The 26,679-nt window shown below is 45.7% G+C and overlaps 1 protein-coding gene across 4 annotated transcripts in view; it reads left to right on the top strand.

The window, feature by feature from the left end:
- Positions 1 to 21,374, top strand: part of MAP3K9 (mitogen-activated protein kinase kinase kinase 9) — a 77,446-nt gene extending 56,072 nt beyond the window's left edge. For 3 of the 4 annotated variants that reach the window (XM_064143404.1, XM_064143416.1, XM_064143425.1), the window contains 3 exons: positions 3,604 to 3,716; positions 4,352 to 5,167; positions 7,276 to 14,200. In XM_064143404.1, coding sequence (XP_063999474.1) covers positions 3,604 to 3,716; positions 4,352 to 5,167; positions 7,276 to 7,757 — 1,411 coding nt within the window. In that variant the 3' untranslated portion in view covers positions 7,758 to 14,200. Of the gene's footprint in view, positions 1 to 3,603; positions 3,717 to 4,351; positions 5,168 to 7,275; positions 14,201 to 21,314 lie in introns of those variants that run through there. The other variant, XM_064143407.1, reaches the window with a different exon arrangement.
- Positions 21,375 to 26,679: the final 5,305 nt, after the last annotated feature.

Genomic DNA, 26,679 nt, shown 5'->3' on the forward strand with positions numbered 1-26,679 from the left:
TGAATGGGATTTTTGCAGAGGTACAAGTTGTACCTCTCTTTCTACAGATTCTTGTTCTTAGGCTTCTTTTTTTTTGTGTGTTTTGGTATGCATGTGCATTATTTCTACCAAGATTCCAGCAGATCGTTGCCAGTATGCTGCTTTAAACACGGGTGTGATGGTTTAGGGGGTACCTGCCCCCCCACACTTGAGAAAATCACTGAGACTAGACTCAGCCACTGGAAATTGAATGAATGAAGCTATATTTACAGCTTAGCACAGTATACAAGTAGATATTTACAATATATCACAGTATCACAGTATCATCAAGGTTGGAAGAGACCTCATAGATCATCAAGTCCAACCCTTTACCACAGAGCTCAAGGCTAGACCATGGCACCAAGTGCTATACATAGAAATTTGCAGATTAAAAAGTAATACAGAAACACAGCAGCCCTCCCAGAAAGCAATGTCCCCAGAAGGGGCTCCCAGCGACCCTTCCACCTTCTCCCCAGCCCTCTACCTTACCCTAGACCTTGCCTAATGTTCAAGGTGAGTTTGGAAGGTCATGCAGGGGGGTTAGGAAGCAGAAGGATTAGTCACACAGGCAGCAGATTAGAGAGAGAAGTTCATGCAGCCCCAGAGCCCAGAGAGAGAGAGACTCCATTATCTATGTTTATGTTCTTGTTCTTATACATCTCAATAAGCCTATGAGTGCAGCAGACATCAGCATTATTTCCTTTTCACAGCCTACCATCTAATTCTTCTCACCAAAATATCCCAGCTAGACTCAAGTTAGCACATATGGAGCTATTTTGAGCTTCTGAAATGTTTGATTTTTTTTTTTAATGGAGTTTGGTTATTTTTTTTTTTGCTGCTGATAAATAGATAGTTTGGCTTGCCATATTTTTTAGCAGGGAATAGAAAATAACTGATTACAATTTATCTTTAATATTACATGCTCAGGTGTGAAATTCCTGTAAAGTAGATCTTTACATAATGCATCACTGCTACAGTCTTACGCAAGGTGGCCTGGACCTTAGCGTTCTAATGACATTCATAGAATCAGTCAGGGTTGGAAGGGACCACAAGGATCAGCCAGTTCCAACCCCCCTGCCATGAGCAGGGACACCCTACCCTAGATCAGGCTGGCCACAGCCTCAGCCAGCCTGCCCTTAAACACCTCCAGGGCTGGGGCCTCAATCACCTCCCTGGGCAACCCATTCCAGCCTCTCACCACTCTCATGCTCAACAACTTCCTCCTCACCTCCAGGCTGACTCTCCCCACCTCCAGCTTTGCTCCATTCCCCCCAGTCCTGTCACTCCCTGAGAGCCTAAAAAGTCCCACTCCAGCATGTCCACATTTTGCTTGTAATGGGGGCCCCAGAACTGGATGCAGTACTCCAGGTGGGGTCTCATCAGAGCAGAGTAGAGGGAGAGAATCACCTCCCTGGCCCTGCTGGCCGCACTTCTCCTGATGCAGCCGAGGCTGTGCTTGGCTTTCTGGGCTGCAAGTGCACACTGCTGGCTCATGTTGAGTTTCTCGTCCAGCGGCACCCCCAAGTCCCTCTCCTCAGGGCTGCTCTCCAGCCACTTGCTGCCCAGCCTGCTTGGCATTGCCTCATCCCAGATTCAAATATGTTCTCCCTTAAAGGTACTCTTGACATATTAACATGGCAATGTGGAGGAAGCTTCTCAACTCCTGCCTATGTTTTACCTGCTTTATAGGTGGAGTATAACATTCTACAGTATTAAAACCAGGTCTCACACTTTACAGTCATTAATTGTATAAAAAGGCAGGAGATCTCTGAAGTTGATAGAAAAACATTTCTACCTTCAAATTCTGTTTTAATTCTAGGACTGAAGCTTTTCAGTTTTCTGTTCATCACTGAAGCAGTTAATTGCTTTTGGGCACAGACAGTTGGAAAGGAGCTGCTTGCTAACTATGGCTGCTTTAAAACTGTCCCGTTCCTTTTACAAGTGAGATATACTGTGGAATTCATCACTTATCCCAGGGTGATTCAATAAATACAACAATGACATTTTGCAGAGTATCTGAAACATGATCATGTTGCTGAGAGAGCAGTTATGTTAACAGACAACAAACTGCTGCTTCTTGCTGGGGAAATGATGGACTTGCAAGACAGCTGAGAACTGCACAGGGTACTTCTAGTGTAATGTTTATAGGGTGGCCATCAAGCAGCACAATATGTGTCGAATCCAAGTTTAGACACTGGGACCTTGCTGTAGCAATATAGCTTTGTGACAAGTTGGGCATCCCAGTTAGGTGCAGAATAGAGGAAAAATACATTCCAAGGCAAAAATTCCTCATACAGCTTTGAAATCTTGCAGTGAAAGCTATCTTAGAAATGCAGAGTGATTCTGGTAGAATGAAAGCTTCTGTGTGTTCACATCCTCCTTTCTCTGTAAGGAAAGGATTGTAATGGGTTTGGTGTTTTATCAAAGAACTATGCAAGTCAGTAATGGAGCTGGAAGAGGTCTCATCTCCTTTAAGATTTTGGTTCATTTAATAGCAAGTTGATACTCTTGTGTGTGCAGTTGAGATCATTCAGACTATCCATAGATCTTTCAAACTCCTTTCATTCAATTTCTGTCTGTCCTAAGTGTGTGTGTGTATGCTAACTTTTCACCAACACTGTGATGTGTTCCATGTTAGAGTTTGGGGAAAGGCACTGGAAATCTCACAGACTATGTTGATAACTGAACAGTAAAACTTTGAGTGTTGAAATGTCAAAAAGTTATGCTGCTTACTAAAGTTTTCTGATACAATTAAAATACTGCAGGGAAAAAGCAGGATGATGGTAATGAATGCTTGTGCATAGGGATTGCTAAGGAATTGAGGTGCCTGCTGACATACCTTTAAAGGCAGGTGATGGCAAAGTAGGAATTTGGGGTTGGGTTTTTCACTTGTTTGTTTTTGTGACGTTTGGGTTTTTCTGTCTTGAGTTTTTCATGTCAAAGAAATTGTAGCATTATTTGTGATTTTAGTTACCTAGAACTTATGCTTTTGACTACCTTCACTTGAATGCACAGTGGTAAAATATTTGGCTTTGGGTTTATAACACAGAGGCACAAACCAGCAATAGAACAAGGGGACACTGTCTCAAGTTGTGGCAGGGGAGGTCTAGGCTGTATGTTACGAGGAAGTTCTTCACAGAGAGAGTGATTGGCATTGGAATGGGCTGCCCAGGGAGGTGGTGGAGTCACCATCCCGGGAGGTGCTCAAGAAAAGCCTGGATGAGGCACTTCAGTGCCATGGTCTAGTTGACTGGATAGAGCTGGGCGATAGGTAGGACTGGATGATGTTGGAGGTCTCTTCCAACCTTGTTGATTCTATGATTCTATTATTCTGCATTCATAGCTGTTGGTTATCAGCAGTGGTCCTTTGGCTGCCATGGTATAACAAATGAGAAAAGGACTTAGCATTATGGTTTGCTTTTATTAAGATGTAAAGATGTTGCAAAATGTCTGGCTATGGGACACTACTTCAACATTTATGTAGTTATTTTCTGCATGCCCTAAGTAGAACAATAGAGAATATAGGAGGGGGAATGAAATTTCGTTGTGTGCCTGGTATATTTTATCCCATTTCTACTATTTCAGTCTGAAAGCTCTGGTAGAAGGATACAAACAATGGTCATCCAGTGCGCCAAACCTTGGCAAGATCCAGAGAACTGCACCTGCTTTTCCAGGATTCACCAGCTTAGCAGAGATAGGTAAAGGAATTCCTTGAGCTTTATGTTCTTATCCCTGCTTCCATTCACATTTGAACAGCCCTCTCCTTTCCTGGACTTCACCTGGTATCCTAGAGCAATGTTTTCATTTTGGTCATGTTTTTCTTTTATTTGTTGTGAAGTAATTATTTTCTCCTTCTGGATTTTCATTTTGTTCACCTTTCTGCTTGTGCTTCTTATCTGTCAAGCTAATAAGCTTCTCAATTCCCTTCTAGCTTCATGTTACCTCTCAGATCCCTTCTGGCTGATGTTAGATGTGCAGCATAGTTACAGCTGAACTGGCAAGGGGAGATCCTTAGAATTTTCTTACTTCTTGCTCGTCACTCCCAAACATAAATTTATTCTAGAAGTAGCTGAGGTGTAGATTGCTTCTGACAAGCTTTTCTGCATTTAATCTCAAACAGATCACTGTCACCAATTTCTTCTGCTTTGGTAGGGTTTCCAGTTGCTTGTCCCTGCCTGTCTGCTTTGGGGACAATAGCCTGTGAGTTTTTGGCAGTCAGTGAATAAGCTTATGATAAGGACAATCACATCTTCTGAGAAGAAGCTTAGTTTTGGGTATGTTTGTCAGTGAATATGTTATATTAATGCAACATCTGTTTTCATCTGCTTTCCAGATGATGAAGACAGTGAATGTCTTAATGGGGAGGGCAAAGTGCACCCTTCACCAGGGCACAATCAGTCATACCTCTGCATCCCGTTTCAGAAGAATGAAGACTGGGATGGCCCTTCTAGTGATGCCAATGAGGAGTCCACCCCCATGAACTCTGCTACTAGTACTCCACAGTTGACACCCACCAACAGCCTCAAACGTAGTAGCTCCCACCACAAGCGATGTGAGGTTGCGTTGCTTGGCTGTGGAGCAGTGCTGGCTGCTGCAGGCCTGGGTTTTGATCTCTTAGAAGCAGGGAAGTGTCAGCTGCTGATTGAGGAGGAGCCAGAGGCACCCAAGGAAGAGAAGAAGAAGCGCGACAGCATTTTCCAGCGAGCTGGACGCCCCCGCAGGAGCACCAGTCCCCCTTCCCGGAAGATCTTCAGGAAAGAGGACCCTATGCTGTTGCTAGGAGAGCCATCCACGTCCCTCACCCTGCTTTCCCTGTCTTCCATTTCCGAATGTAATTCCACCCGGTCCCTGCTGCGCTCGGACAGTGATGAGATTGTGGTGTACGAGATGCCTGTCAGCCCGGTGACAGTCAAGGCTCCCCTGCCAGCCATTACCAACCCGCTAGTCAATGTCCAGATCGAGAGGTTCAAGCAAGACCCCCACCAGTCCCTGACTCCCACACATGTGACAGTCTCTTCCCACACCCAGCAAAGTGGGCACAGGCGCACCCCTTCTGATGGGGCCATCAAAGGGAGTGGACTAGTTGTCAATGGGTGCCCAACCAGTGGATGCCCTTCCAGTAGCTGCTTAAGTGGAGCACTGGGAGCAGGTAGGTTTTCAGCCGCCTTCCTTTTCCTCCTCAGAACAAGGACCTAAGCAGTATAATTACTTGTTAGGAAGGAAACCTGCTGCTAACAGAGCCTCTGTTGTGAGGGCAGCCCACCAGAGCAGCTTATGGAAACTGTCTTTACACAAGTAATGAACAAAACCATCCGGTAGAGGTGTCTATTCCAGCAGCTCTGCTGTAAGGAAGTCTCCCTGCTCCTCTGTTCTGTGAGGCAGAGGCACATTGTTCTTAGATAAAAATGGTACAAATATTGTGCATTTTTAGTAGGTCCTTGAGATTCCAGCTCTGTTACCTACTGCTACAGTTTTTAAGTAAGTTGTGATCTTTAAGACAGTGAAGACTGGATCTCTGAAGCAGGTTGGGGCTGATTGCTCTTAATATGACACCAAGCTAGGAGCAGATGTTGATCTGTTGGAGGGTAGGAGAGCCCTGCATAGGGGCCTGGACAGGCTGGATGGGTGGGCAGAGGCCAATGGGATGAGGTTGAAGAAGGCCGAGTGCAGGGTTCTACACTGTGGCCACAACAACCTCAAGCAGAACTACAGGCTGGGGACAGAGTGGCAGAGAGCAGCCAGGCAGAGAGGGACCTGAGAGTACTGGTAGATAGTAGCTGAACATGAGCCAGCAGTGTGCCCAGGTGGCCAAGAGAGCCAATGGCATCCTGGCCTGGCTCAGGAACTGTGTGGCCAGCAGGACAAGGGAGGTTGTTCTGCCCCTGTACTCAGCACTGCTCAGGCCACACCTTGAATGCTGTGTCCAGTTCTGGGCTCCTCAATTCAAGAGAGATGTTGAGGTACTGGGACGTGTCCAGAGAAGGGTGACAAAGCTGGTGAGGGGCCTGGAGCACAGCCCTGTGAGGAGAGGCTGAGGGAGCTGGGGGTGTGCATCCTGGAGAAGAGGAGGCTCAGGGGTGACCTCATTGCTGTCTGCAGCTACCTGAAGGGAGGCTGTAGCCAGGTGGGGTTGGGCTCTTCTGCCAGGCAAGTGGCAACAGAACAAGGGGCCACTGTCTCAAGTTGTACCAGGGGAGGTCTAGTCTGGATGTTAGGAGGAAGTTGTTGTCAGAGAGAGTGATTGGCATTGGAATGGGCTGCCCAGGGAGGTGGTGGAGTTGCTGTCCCTGGAGGTGTTCAAGAAAAGCCTGGATCGGCCACTTAGTGCCGTGGTCTGGTTGATTGTCTAGGGCTGGGTGCTAGGTTGGGCTGGATGATCTTGGAGGTCTCTTCCAACCTGGTTGATTCTATGATTCTATGATACTACTTTGCAAGCAAGAGGTACTTCCCTGGGTAGGTGGGGGTCTCGTTGTTGGAATCTTTAGGAATGCCTGTGACTTGTTAACATGAAAAAATGTTTTCTTGTTTTCTCGACGTAGTAATTCAGAGAACAGTAAGTTAAAATCTGATTTAATTTGATTTTTCCCAGCGGTAAAATGAAATAGGAGGTTGTCTGTGAATGGCAGTCTGCAGTAAAATGCAGCTGAGGATACTCATTAAAATTGCATTCATGAAAATTTAGAAATTATAGAAAGAAGCAACAGCGAAAAACCCAAACAAACTACATAAGAACAACCCCAAGCCAAGCACCATCCTCTACCCCTAAACAAAAAACCAGCAGGAAGTATCCATAGTAGGTAGTATTAATTGGCTTTTCCAAGAAGTTCATCCTGCTTGCTGCAGACAAGTGTGACATGCTGCTGTACATAGGTCTCACTCATCCATTTGAGCTGTGAATGGGTAATGTGTCCCCTGAGTGGTTTGGTGAGTCCTCAACTCTGAGAAGAGGTTAAATCCATTCTGGCCAGTCTGAAAATTGAAGAAAATGAGAGAATGAGCAAAGCTTGCTGCTTGTCCTTGGTCAGCGAACTAGGTGTCTTGCAAAGTGCTGAAAACAGTGTAGGCATAAAGAAGTCAGTTGCTCACTTCAAACTGATGTAATATTGAAGATCTGGACTTTAGAGATTCTGGATTGGAGGCTTTTTGCTTTGAAAATGTTAACACAGTGTGCATACAATAAACTAAGATCAGCTGGAACCATTGGGCAGTGACATCTAACATGTTTCCCTCTTCTCTTGCATCCTCTGTTTTGGGTAGGTGTAGTAAAAACACCTAGTCCAAGTAGAGATCCCAATGAGGTCCCTCGCCTGCCAGACCCCAACCTTGTTTTTCCTCCAACCCCAAGACGATGGAATGCACATCAGGACCCCACACTGGAGAGACCCAAGACACTGGAGTTCCTTCCCCGGCCACGTCCTGCAGCCAGCCGGCAGCGACTTGATCCCTGGTGGTTTGTGTCACCCAGCAATGCCAAGGGTGAATCTTCTGCCAACAGTTCAAGTACTGATACTCCAAGCAATCTGGACTCTTGTTTTGCTAGTAGCAGCAGCACTGTAGAAGAGAGACCTGGACTGCCTGCACTGCTTCCTTTCCAGGTGGGTCTTCCTGTAGAGGAGCGGACACTATTGGACATAGATGCTGAGGGGCAGAGCCAGGACAGCACCATTCCGCTATGCAGAAGTGAACTTAACACACACAAAGCTGCAGCATATGAACTCAAGCAAGAATTCTGGTCTTAGTATGAAATCCAGTGGGGATAGTGAGCCCCTCTAAATTCAGTCCTACTTTTTGCACTGAGAATGCACTTTGAAGACAGATGAGATGGAGGGATGCTACAGAGATCATATGGTGCTGCCTCTGCTGAAGTTGTGTTGTTCAGCTGCCTGATTTTTGTCTGCAGTTGGATGAAACTCGGCAACTCTGAGCTGCTGACTTTTGCTGTGGGGTTTTTCTGTAGTCTTCCCTGCCCTATTACTGCAGTTTGAATCTGCAACAAGCTAAAATTACCATATCAAAGTCTTTGTTATTGACCTTGTAGAATTTGGCACTTGGAGTAAGTGTAATGGTATCTATCTTGGTCCTAATCAGTATTTTCAAAACTCTAATATTACACTACAGCAGACAGCAGTGTTTGATGTTTTCCCAAGGAGTCCAGAACAGAAACAAGTAACTATCTGGAGACTACCTTCTCTGAAATGTATTCAGATCATTAGATAGGCCTGGGAATCATGGTACTCCCACTGAAGGAGCAGAAGTAACCACTTTAGACTTGATTGTCCTGTTTTGCTCATGTGGCTGTGCAAGGTGGAACAGGTTGCAGAGGAAGGGCATGGCATCTCCACCGGGAGCAGACTAAAAAGGCTGTTGGGAACAGCAGGTGCAGAAGATCCTGGCTTCAAGGCAGGTTGGATGGACTTGAGGTGCTTCTCAGCCCTCTTTTCTACATCCTTGTGCTTTCAAAAAGATGAAGGCTTATGGTACAGCTGTTCACTCTAGCTTGCTTTTTTGTTTCAAACTTTGGTTCTATCGGCCTCCTTCTCCTCCCCTTGTATTCGAGGTTCATGGTCAAGCTGCTTCAGCTTTAGGAAGGGAATTAGTATGAGCTTTCTTTAAAGTTGTGTTGGCTTGCAGAAGTAAGTTATGTGTCCACTCACGCTGGTCTCTGTGGGTTTTGTTGTTTTTTAATTCCTGTTTTTCCTCCTTTCATATGCTTTTTAGAAGCAGCCCTTCAAATTCAAGATGCACACTGATTCTTGTTTAAGGCTCTTCTGGAATTGGGGCTTGTCAGGTAGTTGGACTGTGCAAACGGGAGTTAAAACATCTGGATTATCATTTTATTTTGCCACTGACTTACTGTGTGACCTTGGGCAAATAATGTAACCTCTGTGCCTGAATTTCCCCATCTGTAAATAATAGGAATAATACCTACCTCACAGTGGGAGGGGTTGGGACATATGTAATAGGTATAAAGTCCTTTGAGATCTTTGAGTGAAAGGCACTATAAACATGTGAAAGTTTATTCCTGTGCACATATGTGAAAGGTCCTAACTGGAGCAAGAACAGACCCCTGTCTTGAAGGAGGAGGTCAGACAAATAGGGGCTGCTGATGCTCACGGCTTTCTGTACAGAGACTGGAAGTGCCCATGCCGCTACAGGTATTCCTTACTGGCTTCAGTCAGAGCTTCATCCTTCCACACTTCCAGCGCTATAGATCAGGGATGTGGCCTTCATATGAGTGTAACAGGGCAGTTTGCATTATTGTGAGCAGCATATCTGTTCACTGGTTTTGTGCAGATCTGTGCTTACCTTGCTAACCTACAGACTGGATGTGAACACCTGGTTTGACAGTGCTGTCAATGCAGTGCTCAGCCTGCTAGGGCAGTCCAGTCCTGTTGGAAAGCAGCGTAGCCAAATACTTTCTTGCAGCCGTTAGCACAGAGAGTTTGTGTTAAAAAACAGCATGTGTGGGGAAGTACTGTACTTAAGGCTTTTTTATCTTTTGAGGGCTAAACCAAACATGTCACCATTAGTCAAGTGCACCCTTTTTTCAAGCCATGACAGTATGTTCTCATGTACAATGGTCACACATTTCTTGTTTGTCGCATTCCATGAACAGTATTGAATGGCATAGTTACTTTTTGTTGCCTTCCTCTGCGTGCTGCAGAACTAGCCTTATGCCATTCAGTATTTTTCATGGAATGTGACAAACAAGCTGCTGAAGCTGGACAGACTGTTGACTCTGTAGGCAAGGTATTTTTGTGTGAGGCTAACACACTTTAAAAAGAAAACTTAGACTTCTTTGTTAAAAGCAGAGCTTTAAGCATTATATACTTCTTAAGCATTCATCCATATGTTTTCCATTTCTTAATAGTCAGTTTGTGATCTAGAAACTAATAAACCCCAAACAAACAAAAAAGATAACCTCCATCCAAGCAGATCTTTCCTTTTGGCTCTTCTACAGAAGCCAACTCAAGGAAAACCTGGCCAGAGGCTCTGTCAGAGGTACTTAAAAGCAGCAGATTACAACTATTGACTTTTCATAGTCTCCCTTATTGCTTTAAAAAGTCTGGAGCAAAACTGGATCAGCTGTTCTGAAATGCAGTACTTTCTATCCATTACAAATGTCATAGGAATCATCATCTGCTCTGCAAAGACATTGCCTGGAATAGCTCCATTTAAAAAGAAATATTTTAAATCAATTTACTTGTGTGAAATAGGAAGTTACCTTTCTAGGGCACATTGTTTAAACTTGGCCTACTAAACTTTCTGATAGTTGGCCAGTTGATAGAATCATAGAGACAGTCAGGGTTGGAAGGGAACACAAGGATCAGCCAGTTCCAACTCCCTTGACATGGGCAGGAACACCCTACCTTAGAGCAGGCTGCCCACAGCCTCAGCCAGCCTGGCCTTAAACACCTCCAGCCATGGGGCCTCAACCACCTCCCTGGGCAACCCATTCCAGCCTCTCACCACTCTCATGCTCAACAACTTCCTCCTCACCTTCATGCTGAATCTCCCCACCTCCAGTTGTGCTCCATTCCCCCTAGTCCTGGCACTTCCTGACAGCCTAAAAAGTCCCTCCCCAGCTTTTTTGGAGGCCCCCTTCGGAAACTGGAAGGCCACAAGAAGGTCACCTGGGAGCCTCCTCTTCTGCAGCCTGCACAGCCCCAACTCTTTCAGTCTATCCTCACAGCAGAGCTGCTGCAGCCCTCTGAGCATCCTCGTGGCCCTGCTCTGGACACGCTCCAGCACATCCACATATCTCTTGTAATGGGGGCTCCAGAACTGGATGCAGTTCCGCTCATGAAATCCACTGTAAAGTTTCTGTTGAGTTCTCAGCAGGCAAGAGAGCTGTAAAGCCAAGCTGTTCTGTCACCTCTTCAGCTTGGCAAAGCTGAGGGTGAAGTATCAAACCCCCGTTCCCCATTTCAGATGATCACTTGGTCAGACATACAACACTTTCACCTATTGGAAGTACTCTTCTCCAAAGAGCATTTTCCCTGACACCAAATGGACGTTGCTGCGTCAAAAGAACTCAGTTGGGCAAATCACAAAGTAACAAGATCAGGATCTTTGCCCTGGATGAAGCTGCCAGAAATACCAGGTAGAAGCATAATATTTGGAGTTTTTAAATACACACCTTGGATGCAGTTATCTTCATTGAATCTAGCTTGTGAAATAAAACAAGGTAGTCTTTGAGCCCATGACTGTCTCCAGCAGGGAGCCCTGTGGCTAGCCTGAGAGACGAGAGTCTGTTGTAAGAAGAAGGCTGTTGGCTTTAGCAAGCAGTGGGAGCAGTGTTTTTGGCAAGGCAGAGGGGGCTCTCAAGGCAAAGCATTGTCTGGTACTTTACCTCATGGATCCCAAAAGCTGATGCAACTGGTGTCCTGAGGCCCGGAGGATATGTGCACGTTTAAGTTAGCTCTCCCTGTGTCCCTAGAGGTGTTTAAGAAAAGCCTGGATGAGGCACTTAGTGCCATGGTCTAGTTGACTGGCTAGGGCTGGGGGATAGGTTGGACTGGATGATCTTGGAGATCTCTTCCAACCTGGTTGATTCTATGATTCTGTGGATCCCATCCTGGCTTGATTTAGCTCCTTTCTTAGTCTGTTGCCCTTTTTCAGTCCCTCTTGTGGGAGTGGAGGTGTTCCAAATCTCCGAAGGAGTGCATGGCTGTGGTACACTGGATACTGAGGAGATAGGAACCTGTCAGCTCAACACATTAATTTTATTTCCTCCCTGCTGGTTAGTGGTGTTCCCATTTGTCAGGGAGGTGTGGATTTCATCATGTCCATTAGCATACTTTTCTAGCAGTGTTCCTGAGGAAGATGGTGAAAATCTTGCTGTTAAAAAAAAACCCAACAACTTACAAATGTGTTTGTTCCCAAATACCTGAATAAGGGGAGACCTTATTGCTGTCTACAACTACCTGAGGGGTGGTTGTGGCCAGGAGGAGGTTGCTGTCTTCTCTCAGGTGGCCAGCACCAGAACGAGAGGACACAGCCTCAAGCTACGCCAGGGGAAATTTAGGCTGGAGGTGAGGAGAAAGTTCTTCACTGAGAGAGTCATTGGACACTGGAATGGGCTGCCCAGGGAGGTGGTGGAGTCGCCGTCCCTGGAGCTGTTCAAGGCAGGATTGGACGTGGCACTTGGTGCCATGGTCTAGCCTTGAGCTCTGTGGTAAAGGGTTGGACTTGATGATCTATGAGGTCTCTTCCAACCTTGGTGATACTGTGATACTGTGAAGTTGCCCCCCTATATTTTTGTTTGTTCTTTTTTAGAACTAGAAAAAGGTAAAACATGAGATTACAAAATCACTGAGCAGTCTATAGTAAAGAATGAGTAAAATATGTCAAGGTCATTATAGGGCTCACAAAGAGGAAGTGGCAGGTTTTTTAACTGGTAGTTTGAGCAGTGAGATTTCTGGTCTGGAAATACATGCATTCTCTTTGAAATAATCATCTGTCAGAATGTATCACTAATTAAATTAACTCATGGACTGGTTTAGAAAGTAGAAGAAAAGCTTTCAGGCCTTCAAAATATGCTCCCCTTGTATCCTGCTTGTTTCTCCTATGAAACTGGGGAGAAAGCAGAGATAGCAACCAGTGCAAAAAAATTACATATTTTGGAATACATTTCTACTGGTTTCAGTGGAACTGAGTGTGGGATGGGTAGAGAGAAGAAAGCTGTTTGTCAGAACTGATGTCATAATAGTTATGGATTGTTTTCTGATATGGTTGCTTCCTGTGGATTGCACAACACTGTTTTGCTAGATTTTAGGTCTTTTCAGTTTCTTTCAGAGGTGTTATGATGGTTTGGGTGTTACACGACCCCTCACTCTTATGAAATCACCCAGACTAGACTCAGACAAGCTGGAAATTAGAATGAAGCTTTATCTTTACAGCTTAGCACAATATACAAGCAGATATTTACAATATATATATAGCTATAGACAGAAATACACAAGGGAAACAGTAATACAGAAACACAGCAGCCCTCCCAGAAACCAGAGTCCCTAGGAGGGGCTCCCAACCACCCTTCCACCTCCTTTCCACCCCTCTACCTTATCCCAGAGTTTGCCTTATGTGCAAGGTGAGTTTGGAGAGTCAGCCAGGGGGGTTAGGAAGCAGAAGGATTAGTTACACAGACAGCAGGTTAGGGAGAGAAAGGAGACAGCCAGAGCCCAAGAGAACAACTCTGTTATCTATATTTATGTTCTTGTTTTTATACATCTCAGCAAGCCTGTGAGTGCAGCAAATATCACTGTTATTTCCTTTTCACAGCCTATCATCTAATTCTTATCACCAAAATAATCCAGATAGCTTCAAACTAGCACAGGTGTGAATGTAACTTTTGCTAGGGTTTTTTTGTTTTGTTTGTCTGGTTTGGGTTTATTTTGTTTCTCTGCATATTACTCTTGCAGTGGCTTGATACTCAGTATGGGACAGGGAACCTCAGTGAAAACATTCTTTTTGTAGTGTGTTTTTTTTTTAACAAAATGAGTATTTTCCAAGAGAAGTTTTCATTACTGATGTGGAAAGACCTGTTGTGTTTTGGTGTGCTTTCACTGTGCAGTTTTCTGTACCTCTAGGTAAGGGAGTAGTTGCCTTCCTCTTCATAGCATGCTGTTAGTTTAAGCCTGCAGGGACAGTGCTGCCTAGAGATGTCACTTCAATCTGTCATGAGGCTGATACCTCTCATTCTGTTGAAGGTGAAGCAGTCGCAGCCAATTAAAGAAGTCTTTGCCATCTGGAGTGTTCTGTTGAATAGAAAATGACAGGAAACCTTCTATCATGAGTCACCTTTTTATCTCAAGCTTTATTTGAAACTTAACTTCTCTCTGTAGGATGAATATGGGAGCTGGAGTCCCATTAGCTATATGGAGCCAACCCAAATACTGTATCTGAAAATTCATTGATAGCCTGGTACATTTGTAAGGGTTTTTTTAAGCCAATACTAATGAGTTTGTTTCTTTGTTGGTTTTTTTTTAAGCCATTCTTTGTAAAAGTACTTACTGCTTTCTAACTTCTCCCATGTGTCTTTGAAATATTCTCAAGATCTCTTACCAAGTCATAGAATCATAGAATCAGTCAGGGTTGAAAGGGACCACAAAGATCATCTAGTTCCAACCCCCCTGCCATTCCCAGGGACACCCTACCCTAGAGCAGGCTGCCCACAGCCTCATCCAGCCTGGCCTTAAACACCTCCAGCCATGGGGCCTCAACCACCTCCCTGGGCAACCCATTCCAGCCTCTCACCACTCTCATGTTCAACAACTTCCTCCTCTTCTCCAGCCTGAATCTCCCCACCTCCAGCTTTGCTCCATTCTCCCTAGTCCTGTCACTCCTTGATATCCTGAAAAGTCCCTCCCCAGCTTTTTTGGAGGCCCCCTTCAGAAACTGGAAGGCCACAAGAAGGTCACCTGGGAGCCTCCTCTTCTGCAGCCTGCACAGCCCCAACTCTTTCAGTCTGTCCTCACAGCAGAGATTCTGCAGCCCTCTGATCATCCTCGTGGCCCTTCTCTGGACACACTCCAGCATCTCCACATCCCTCTTGTAATGGGGGCTCCAGAACTGGATGCAGTACTCCAGGTGGGGAGTACTTGCAAACAAGGAATAGATACAGCACTAGGTACAAAGAGAACCAAAACTTATGCTGTCACAGAAGATAACTTTCAGACTTCATAAACCTTTGGTTGATTGTACCTTCAAGATATCTTTAGGAAATTATGCATTCCTATGTTTTCCTAGTAAGCCTCCTACTGTGAAATTAGAGTATGGTGGTTTGCACAGCCAATGGTGTCTTATCTGGTTGGACAGAAAAAGGGTCAATGACAACCTTTTCACTTTTTCTCTCTCTTTCCAAACCAGATTTTCAGGTGTTTGGGGTTTTTTTTTGGTGTAGTTAAGAGTCTTATATTTGTTTCTTCAGCCCTACTTTTCACAGTATGGAAATATATTTATGGCTTATTCTGCTGCTCCCTCTATTGAGCATGCCAGTAACAAGTCACATGCTGCAATTCAAACAAGATTGTTGTTTTTGCTCATGCTCAGCTTTTTAAAGCAGCTTTGTCATTGGTTGGAGATAAATACAGCTTCTGAAATAGTCCACATTGGCTTTATTTTTGTAAAAATCCAAAAAAACCCAGGAATTCCCTTGCTAGAAGGTACATTGCTTGGTTTTGAAGTAATTTATCACTGGCAACTAGGTGGGGCTACTGGGATTATTGCTTTTCCTCTCTAACAAAGGTCTCTTTCTTTTATAGCTGGAAAGTTGCAAGCATTTCATCAGTGTTTTTATACAAGAGGCACATTTCATCATCTTCTCTAAAGGAGTAGAAAATCTTTTCTTTGGTTCCAAATGACCTAGAACATAATTTTCTTACTGAGAATGACTTCTTAGACTGCTTGGATTTTGCTGTCTTTTTGGCTTTCTCAAACCTGTGAAACATCTACATACATGTTAGGTGCATCCTGTACTCCTAGCTGCCTTCACATGCCTCCTTGCTAGGGCCCGAGGTTAGTTTTTGGAGGGGACTCCTGTCTGTAGCTTTCAGTGCTGTAGTGTCCTTCATCACACATCAGGCCAAATAACAGCATATTAAACATCTCATGTCCTCCCTGTGCACTCTGCATAGATGTGTGCACACCCTCGTGAAACGAAGTTGGCTATTGCTGGCTCTCATGATCGCTTGATTAGATTTATGCCCCTATCCCTTCTTTATCAGTTATTTATCCTTGTTACCACACTACTTGGGAACTTAAGACAGAAGCTAATACCTGGTTTAGGTGTCCATTGACCCCAAGTGTTTCTAAGAATCATAGAATCAAACAGGATGGAAGAGACCTCCAGGATCATCCAGTCCAACTTATCACCTATCCAATCAATTAGACCATGGCACCAAGTGCCTCACCGAGTCTCCTCTTGAACACCTCCAGGGACAGCAACTCCACCACCTCCCTGGGCAGCCCATTCCAACTGAGATGATCTTTGAGGTCACTTCCAAACCAAACCATTCTGTAGTCTATAGTCACGAAATCGTGTCCAAAACCCCAAACCAACCTAAACCACCAAATAAAACAATAACAAAACCAAACTAACCAACCCAAAACCATCAACAAAAAAAAATGCACATCAACAAATAAAAATAATTATAAAACCAACCAGCAACCACCACCAATAACCCCCCCTGAGAACCAGGAGAGAAGGTAGAAGCATGAGACACAACTGAGAGAAGTGAAAGCTGAGGGTGCCAGGAAATAGTGAATAGAAAGGTGAAATTATCCTTCTTAATGTCATAAACAGTCAGAAGACAGATGGATTAGTAGATGCTTGTTTCTCTCCTGGCATTGTAGGGCAGTTGGGTTCTAAAGAATGGAGGAATGTGTAGCTACTTCATTTCTGGTCGATTTCTTTTTATTTTAGCTTGAGCTACCTCATTTGTAGAGATGGAATGAGAGGAAAGGGTAAGGTTTGGTAAGAATTGATCTAGGTAAGCAGCTGAGTCTGGAATGCTGGGAGAAAAGCACTTGCCTTTGGCTGTTTGACATGCCAGTTCCTGGTGGAAAAAAATAAACCCAGCAATTCAGTTTTGTAGGTTAATACTTGCTTTTATTGTGGGTGGTTCAAAACAAACAACAAATGACATGGCAGGATATTTACCTTAATGGCTTCTGACCTGTGGAACTGCTGATCGTCCATGTGATTCCATGTTGGTCCCCAGTGCTTTTGAAAGTGGAGGTCTGCTTTGCCTTTTTTTCTTGTTTTGCTTTTGTTTTGTTTTATTTTTTTTCTGGGGAGAGAAATCAATTAAAGACAAGAGAGAATTTCATGTGCTCTTAAAGTGGACCTACACACAATCCTGATTGTTTTCCTGTGGTTAACAGTGTTATTTTCCTAGCATATCAGATCCTAACGCAGCCCTTATTGTGTCTTTATGCCAGTTAGGTGCAGCCAGCCCAATACAGCTAATATCAAGAAACCATCACACATTTTTAGTGGATGGAGTAGTGGATTTATAAGCTCAGCTTGAAGTGGGCAGCTGTAGCTGATGGGTCAGATGGACGCGCAGCTAGCAAAAGAGGGCTTAGAACAAATCTGCAGGAGGAATGCCAAAGTTTTATTTGCTCAAAATAAATGATTTGGAAAATGAGGAGACAAGGTCTTCCATTATTCAGAAATTCTTTTCTAGGGTCTTGTTCATGCTCAGATTTTAACTGCCAGGATAACTAGTGAGAACCTACATTTGGCTGAAATCCCCCACGTGAGAGCAGAATAGTGCATTTATATATGCCATTCCAGAGTGATTGACATTGTCTCCCTGCTCTACCTTTATTGTTCCAATTTAGTGTTCTCTGAAGAACAGATGTTGAGGTTGGATAAAGCTAACCTTGTCTTAGAGAGACATATGAGTCTGAGAAAGAAGAAACATTGTTCTATGTCCTGATGCTTTTGTGTCTTGTTCTCTTAGCAGCAGCTCCAGTATAGAGCAGGAGGATGTGCTGGTATTTTCCCAAGCCTCATTGGTAAGAATGCTGCTAACAACAAGTTTCAGTATATAAATGAACACCTTTTTTTGAGAACCTGTGTAGTAATTGGTTTCTTCTCACTGAGTTTCAGAACAAACCTGGCCTTTGATTACGCTTTGGCATAGCTCAGTTGCACACTGAGCAGCTTGAATTTAACTGCATGGGTTCACATGGGTTCACATGGGTTCACTTCTTGAGTTACTTGGATGTGGCTACTTCTCTGCTTTGGTAATGTGTTTTCTCTCACATCCAGTCTGAGTGAGGAATTAAGCTGTGAACCTTGAGTGATTGCCCAGATATTCATAGTGGGCTTGTTCTTCTCCCTTGCATGCTGTAGTGAGCAGTCCTGTTTACAGCATCAACAGAGTTAGTATTTGTACCTAAAAAGGGCAGCTATAATACCTCCAAGACGACTTTTCACACTGCATCTCAAGCATATGTTAGTGCATCAGTCCTGCCATTGCTCTGTGTTCAAGGTTATCTTGACAGCCATCGCATCCAGAAATCCTAGACTGTAAAGGATGAAGCCACAGAGGAAAAAAAGACCCCCCAAAATAGAAATTAAAAAGAAAAAGGCAGCAAGCATATGAGTGTTTGCCAGTTAAACAGTTGGGTTTGGCCAGTCCTCTTTGCAGAAAGAAAAATCCATTCTTGTGCAATATAGGTCTCTTTAGAGGATTGCTGAAGTCCAAGGGGAGAATGTACTTAGAGCCACTTAAAGGCAGTAAGCACCAATGCTCTGCATATTCAACAGTTACAAGAGGAAAACACCTACAGCCCCCAACATCTAGGAGTAAAAGCTCCTGTCTAGGGTAATTAACTTTCAAGTTCAAAGGGAAGAGGCCTCAGTTCAAAAAAGCTCTTTGTCACATACTTAAACATCACTGAAGTCAGTAGACCAATATATCTGTGGGTGAAAATGCACAAGACCCCAATTCAGCAAAGTTCTTTTAATCGAAACTGGGGGCTTGTCTTGTACAGATTAATGGTGAAGGACCAAGGAAAGAGTTCCTTCACCTCCGTGGGTGAAGGTTGGTTTGATGATGACTTTTGTGGCCTTTCCATGCCTATTTGACTGCACATGCATGCCATGCCTGTTTGACTTCTAATTCTTACTGTGAATAGGGCAAGCTTTGAGAGCATTTTCTGGTGCAGGAAGAAAGACCAACAACTTCTGCGTTAGCAGCTTGCTAGCTGGGAAAGCGGTGCATGGAGGTTGTGTGTGCAAATGTCAGTTTAACATGAGGCCTTTTCTTGGATGTTTTTTCTCACTTTAAAAATGCATCCCTGCAGGCTAATGGATAGACCTGACAAGTTCAGCAGTGATCAGCAGCCACCGCTGTTACCAGAGTTCTAGGGTTCTTGTTTGCCAGCTGTTGGTGCAGGACTCTCTGCTGGTATATATGATTTTTGTCATAAATTCAGGACAAAGTGGAAATGCCTGAGATATTTTGCCTGACTTGAGAGGCTTATATGGAGTGGGCAGGGCAACAGTGGTAGAAAAATCAGGGAAAATACCTGTGCTTTTAAAAATGTCTCTTCTGTGGCTTTGAAAACTCAAGAATTTCTCAGCCAGAGAATGTATTTCCTCCCTCTTTTTATAAGCTACTTCTTTTTTTGCCTTATTAATTGTCGATCTGCTCCTGCTTCTATTTAAAGCCAGATGCAAAAATCAGTGACCTGACTTTCCTAGGTACAGTGTTGTAAATCTGAAGAACGAGGTGAGTAGATTACTCTAGTATAAGATCCTGCCCCCACGTCTGTCCTTTTGAGATAATGGGTTAGTTCCTTCTTGTCTTGAAATCACTGTGTCGGAGGGTGTTGGGTACTTCATAAGGAGCTCCAAACTGTAGGACTGGGATTCGTCTCAAAACAGAAGACTGTCAGTCTGGTTTTGGAGAGCTCTGTATGTCTCTGTTCACGGTGTTCAGAAGTCTGTTGCTATGGAAGTAGCACCTGAAGGTGTGTTTTGCCCGAGGAGCCTGCAGCGAAGCAGTTATATTAGCAAATGCCAGTGTACCCCAGCGTGGAGTGAAGTAACAGAGGCCACCCAGTTTTTCTTGTTTGTGTAATGAAATGTTGTTCAATTAAGTGATTTGTTGAAGCCTTCCTTTAACTTCTGCCCAGCAGAAAGCTTAGAGGAAAAGGAGACTGCATTATTTTTTAAAAAGCTTTATTTGTGACCCGGACTTGTTGCCTCTGACCCTCTTGGGCTTAAATAGTTAAATTATATTAATGTCCTGTTTGTTTCACTGTAGGTAACACATCAACTGAATACTCTTGTGCATATTCTACTGTATCTTTCCTCTGTTCTGTGTCAATGTATTAAGTGTATTTGGATTACAGTTCTTTTTTTGTATTAAATTATTTTATGTTATAGAACAATATTTAAGTGAAGCAAAGAGCTAATGGAAGTTGTTGGCATTCTGGGATTTCTTTTCTCTTTGCTCTTTTTTTTGGATGTACTGTAAATTGTAAACCAAGGATGCCAAGCAGGCTTGGTTCAATGGCTAAAATTATTGTATTACAGTGTAATGCTGATCTAGGCCTTGTCTCAACACTAGAGCACACAGACTTGAATAAAACTGTTACAGAAGTGATTTTCTTTTGGCCTCGTGTTCTTCAGTTTGTACCTCAAATGATTTTGAGCAGGTATTTGAGCAGATGCCTCGTGGTAAGGGTGGTGATAGGCTGGAACAGGTTGCCTAGAGAACACGTGGACACCCCCCCTCCTTTGAAGTGTTCAAGGCCAGGGTGAACGGGGCTTTGAGCAGCCTTATCTGTTGGAAGGTATCACTGCCCATGGCAGTGAGGTTGTGTACAGGGTTAACCCTCCTGGGGGGAGTCATCTTAAATGTGACCCCAGGTGGTCTTGCCCCCTCCCCAGGGGTGGGTCTGTACGCTACTGGGTGCTGGTGGTTAGCCCACTCCCCCTTGCTGTCTAAGATCCATAAAAGCAGGGGGACTTCCTGTTCCTCTCTCTCTCCCCTGCCTTCCTGCTCACCAGAAATCACCATTCCTGTTTTCCTGCTGCTCTTTGTTACACCCACGAGGTGGACAAACCCATTGCCATCAAATCGGGTTGCATATTTACCTATTTTGTATCTTGTTTTCCCTTCCCTATATCTTTGTAACTTCCCTACCTCAGATACCTTTTATTTATTGTTAACCTTTTCACCTTTTAACTTCCAAATCGCAGTGAGATTATTTATTTGGGTCTGCTTTACCTTTCCTCTCTCTCCATCTAATTCCTTTTCTTTTGGGAAAGAAGGGGGAAGAGGGAAGGGCATCCTATAAGCTGTTATTGGTTCTATCAACTATATTTGAATCTCTGGGACATTTAAATTAGAACCAAGACAGGTTGCAACTAGATGGTCTTTTAAGGTCACTTCCAGCTCAAACCATATGTTGATTCTAGGATTTAAAATAGCAGTGGCATTGTCTTGCTCTGGGGAATGAACAAAAGTTCCCCATGCCACAAGAAGTGTGTGTGGTTTTGGGGGTGGTTGGTTTGGTTTGGGCTTGTTTTTTGTGGTGTGGGGTTTGGGTTTTTTTGTTTGTTTGTTTGTTTTTCCCTAGTTATCTTGGTCCTGATCAGCTGTTCCAGTTCTGGGCTGTCCACAAGGGCTTTGAAATCTGCCTTTGTTAAACCCTGGCCAGCTTAGCATCAGTCCTGGCACACAGTACCTGTCTGGTAACTCTTCTGTTTGTTTTTTTTTTTTAATCTAAACAAGGCAATTAATTGTAAGGATGTTTCTCTTTTTTTTTAGGTGAAGTTTTTCCTACTCTTTATTTAGTATCCAGTCCTGGCTCACTGGAGAGGTTCCTGAAGACTGGAAGCTGGCCAATGTGATACCCATCCACAAGAAGTGTCATAAGGAGGAGCCAGAAAACTACAGACCTCTCAGCCTGACCTCAGTGCCAGGCAAGGTCATGGAACAGGTCATCTTGAGTGTCATCACAAAGCACCTACAGGATGGCCAAGGGATCAGGCCCAGCCAGCATGGGTTTAGGAAGGGCAGGTCCTGTCTCACTAACCTGATCTTCTTTTATGATCAGGTTCCTGCATGGTGAATGTGGGGAAGGCTGTGGATGGAGTCTACCTGGACTTCAGCAAAGCCTTTGACACTGTCTGCCACAACAAGCTCCTAGCCAAGCTGGCAGCTCATGGTTTGGACAGATTCACTCTGTGCTGGATCAAGAACTGGCTGGATGGCAGAGCCCAGAGAGTACTGGTGAATGGTGCCACATCCAGTTGGCAGCCAGTCACCAGTGGTGTTCCCCAAGGATCAGTGCTGGGCCCAGTCCTGTTCAATATCTTTACTGATGATCTGGACGAGGGCATTGAGTCCAGCATCAGTGAGTTTGCAGATGACACCAAGCTAGGAGCAGGTGTTGATCTGTTGGAAGGTAGGAGAGCCCTGCAGAGGGACCTGGACAGGCTGCATGAGTGGGCAGAGGCCAACGGGATGACATTTAACAAGGCCAAGTGCAGGGTTCTACACTTTGGGCACAATAACCCCAAGCAGCACTACAGGCTGGAGATAGAGTGGCTGGAAAGCAGCCAAGAGGAAAAGGACCTGGGGGTGCTGGTAGATAGTAGCTGAAGATGAGCCAGCAGTGTGCCCAGGTGGCCAAGAGAGCCAATGGCATCCTGGCCTGCATCAGGATCAGTGTGGCCAGTAGGACAAGGGAGGTTATTCTTCCCCTGTACTCAGCACTGCTCTGGCCACACCTTGAGTGCTGTGTCCAGTTCTGGGCTCCTCAATTCAAGAGAGATGTTGAGGTGCTGGAAGGTGTCCACGGAAGGGTGACAAAGCTGGTGAGGGGCCTGGAACACAAACCCTATGAGTAGAGGCTGAGGGAGCTGGGGGTGTGCAGCCTGGAGAAGAGGAGGCTCAGGGGTGATCTTATTGCTGTCTACAACTACCTGAAGGGACATTGTAGCCAGATGGGGGTTGGCCTCTTCTCCCAGGCACCCAGCAACAGAACAAGGGGACACAGTCTCAAGTTGTGCAGGGGGAGGTCTAGGCTGAATGTTAGGAGAAATTTCTTGCCAGAGAGTGATTGGCATTGGAATGGGCTGTCCAGGGAGGTGGTGGAGTCGCCATGTCTGGAGGTGTTCAAGAAAAGCCTGGCTGGGGCACTTAGTGCCATGGTCTAGTTGACTGGCTAGGGCTGGGGGATAGGTTGGACTGGATGATCTTGGAGGTCTCTTCCAACCTGGTTGGTTCTATGATTTATGATTCTATGATAATGCAGTAACACATTTGTGCATGACATTTTAACGGATGGTTTAGGTTGTCTTCTGGTGCTGTGCCTTTGTTCAATGAGACACAGTTGCTAGAACAAGGATCTTTCGAGTTGTCTTTCACCTGTGAAAACCAGAACAACATGGGCTTGATTCCTAGCTTGTACCTTCGATTTCCTCTGCTGGCTGCATCATGGCAGATTACTTTTCTGCAGAAAATGGCAGGGAACACAAAGCACTAGGGCAGACCACAAAAACAAAGCTAGCAGCTTTCTAACCAGGTTAAGTGAACCACTTTTAGCAGAGAGGGAGGATCCTAAATGAAAGCTGCCAGGGTCAGCATGGATGCAGAATGAACACACTAGCAGATGCTTTAGGCTCAGTAACTTAAGTTTTTCATTCGTTGTGTAGGCAGGGGTTGGGCCTACAAATTCTACAGCACAAATCTTAGGTAGGTCTTCAGCTGTAAATATACTCACCTGAGGAAATCATTACATGCTGCATTGTGCTCCTTCGACAGTGTGAGCTGGAATAGTACCTGTAAGTGGCGCTCTGAACACCCTTTGCATACCTTGATGAAACTCCTGGTAGCCTTCCAAGGCTAAGCAAAGGGGAAAGAGGGCAGACTTTCCTACACTGTGCAGCTGCAGCTGATATGATAAATTAATCTCCTGTTTCTAGTGAAATTTTTATATACTTGGCCCTTCTTAGCTTGAAGGGAGAGGCTGTGCTGAAGCTAGTCTTAATAAGTCTGCAGGCATATTGGTATCAGGCGTCAGCAGACTGGGCTTTAGAAAAATCCCTGGAGTGAACATGGCCACAGCACACACTGGTGTATCTTAGCAAGGATGAACAAGCTTTAACTTCATGGCTGGAGACCATTGGCAGTACAAGTTGCTGGAGACACTGGCAGTACAAAGCTCTGGAGCTTTGAAGTAGACTTCAATACATTTGTGGCTCTTTATTACTTAACAGAAAGTCAATCACATGCCATTTAATAAAGTTTCAGGTTAAGTCCTCATTAATAGAACAAAGCACAAATCCAAATGGAGTGAAAGGAGGCAGGATCAACTGATAGCACTCCAACACAAGGCAGAACAAAACCATAATCACTTTACTAACCATAACCAAAGCCCATACACTTCGTGCCTGCAAAATTATCTCTGAAATGTATTCCTTTCACCCCAAATCATGTTCTAGCATCCTAAGTGTAATAACAAAACATGGGCTTGAATATCTAAGTGTCTGAATGGGGTGACGTGCCACAGATTGCAGCCGATGCTGAAAGAATCAGCTCTCGTGTATGTGACCCTCTGATGCCATCACCTTCTGCGATGCAAGCTGCGTGTGGCGCCTGGCAGCGCTAGGCGGCGCTGTGGGACCGCCAGGGTGGGCTCGGCAAGCAGTAGCGGAGCCGGGGAGGAGCCAGCGCTGGGTGACAGCGGAGACCCTCCCGGACAGCTTCGGGACAAGACGAGACCGATCCTGGCGGCACCAGCCGGAGGTCAGTTAGGTGTCACGGCACCTACCTGTCTGTGTCCCAACAGAGGAGGTTCGGGTTGCGTCGTGTCGCTGCCGCAGGGAGGCTGCAATGGCTGCTTCCCTTCACCCCTGCTGCCTCCCTCCTTCTCCACCGCGGGGGTCAGCAACAAGATGTGGCCGGGGGGACTTGTGCTCCTGTGGGGAAGCTCAGGATGCAAGGGTGAACTGACCGGAAAATCCCCGGTATAAGATGCTGAAGGAGACTTCGTACAAACACAGAACAAAAGAAACGAAGGAAGAAGCATTTAGTGCCCTTGGACCTCTCATAATCGTACAATGGTTTAGGTTGGAAGAGACCTCAGAGCTCATCCAGTTCCAACCCCCCCACCCTAGGCAAGGTCTCTTCCTACTAGAACAGGTTGCTCAAGGCCTCATCCAATCTGATCCTGAACACTTCCAGGGAGGTTGTGGAGACCACATTCTGTGATTCTGTGCTCCACAACCTCCCTGGACAACCTGTGCCAGTGTCTCACCACCCTTTCCTAATGTAATTGTCTCTGCCAATTACAGGGGGCGATTGCAATGCATCGATCCTTGGTTCTCAGCTCACCCCTGTGAGGACCAGCCCAGCAACTGATAAGCCAACCAAACCAGCTGCCTAGTGCACCAGTAAGAAAGAGAATCCAGTTCCAGCACCTCAGAGGTATCTCAGCGCCATGTGCCCCTGCATCCACAGCCCTCCCTCGCAGTTACATTTTTACCCCCTTGTTCTGGAACTCCTGATTCTGCTGCCAAAATGCAGCAAAGGAGGAAACGAAACTCTTCTGCGTGACTCTCCCGGGGTCCTCCCAGATCTTCGGCTGCAAACAGCAGGGCCTGCGTTTTGATTCCCTCAGGCATGGCTCTGACGGTTTGTCTGCAGCTCATCAGCCGCAAGGCAGAGCGAGAAGAGAGCGATTATCCAGCAGGTGCTGCCCTTGGCCTTGCGGTGAGAAGAATCAATGCTGCTGAATTACCACTCCGCTGGCTCCCTGCCGGCGCAGTCTGCGCTGAGACAAAGGAGCCGTCCCCCGGGGCGCTGCTGGATCGCGACGCGCAGAAGCAGAGGGGCTCACAGTTACAGCAGGGGTCTGAAGGCAGACAAGCTGAACCTGCCATCGGGGGTCTTTGTTTCCTCGCTTGCAACACAGCCTCTGGCGTGATCTGGAGAAGGTTTTCCTCAGCTCTCTGTCCTTCCCGTCCTCACCACATCGGCCAGTGTGAGCCTCCCTGCTGAGGCACAGCGGATATCAATTCCCAGGCAGTCGTAAGGCTGCAGGAAAAGCAGCGCAGGAGCACAGCAGAAAGACTGAACGGTTTCGGTAGCAAATAAACGATTCTAAAGCTTCCCAGGGGAAGCAATTATTTGGAGCTGGGTTACACTTACAAAGGGCAGACACAGTATGCAAGATGGTAACAACTTCATCAGCAGAGCTGAAACCACAGAATCAAGCAGGCTGGAAGAGACCTCCAGGCTCAGCCTGTCCAACCTAGCACCCAGCCCTAGCCAAGCAACCAGACCATGGCACTAAGTGCCCCATCCAGGCTTTGTTTGAACACCTCCAGTGACAGTAACTCCATCACCTCCCTGGGCAGACCATTCCAATGCCAATCACTCTCTCTGACAACAACTTCCTCCTAACATCCAGCCTAGACCTCCCCTGGCACAACTTGAGGCTGTGTCCCCTTGTTCTGTTGCTGGGTGCCTGGCAGAAGAGCCCAACCCATCATTTAGCAACAGTCTTGGCACACTGGAGAGGTCTCCGAAGACTGGAAGCTGTGTCCAGTTCTGGGCTCCTCAATTCAAGAGAAATGTTGAGGTGCTGGAAGGGGTCCAGAGAAGGGCAGCAAGGCTGGGGAGGGGCCTGGAGCACAGCCCTGTGAGGAGAGGTACCCTTCAGGTAGCTGTAGGCAGCAATGAGGTCTGCCCTGAGCCTCCTCTTCTGCAGGCTGCACACCCCCAGCTCCCTCAGCCTCTCCTCACAGGGCTGTGCTCCAGGCCCTCATCAGCTTTGGCGCCCTCCTGTGGACACCTTCCAGTACTGCAACATCTCTCTTGAATTGAGGAGCCCAGAACTGGACACAGTACTCAAGGTGTGGCCTGAGCAATGCTGAGCATAGGGGCAGAAGAACCTCCCTTGTCCTGCTGGCCACACTGTTCCTGAGCCAGGCCAGGATGCCATTGGATCTGCTGCCCACCTGGGCACACTGCTGCTTCATCTTCACCTACTACCTACCAATCTTCCCAGGTCCCTCTCTGCCTGGCTGCTCTCAGCCACTCTGTCCCTAGCCTGTAGTGCTGCTTGGGGTTATTGTGGCCATGATCAGAAATCTCTTGGAAAGTCATTAGAGGGACTTCTCTG

The sequence above is a fragment of the Pogoniulus pusillus genome, chromosome 1 (assembly GCF_015220805.1).
Source record: "Pogoniulus pusillus isolate bPogPus1 chromosome 1, bPogPus1.pri, whole genome shotgun sequence".
NCBI lineage: Eukaryota > Metazoa > Chordata > Aves > Piciformes > Lybiidae > Pogoniulus > Pogoniulus pusillus.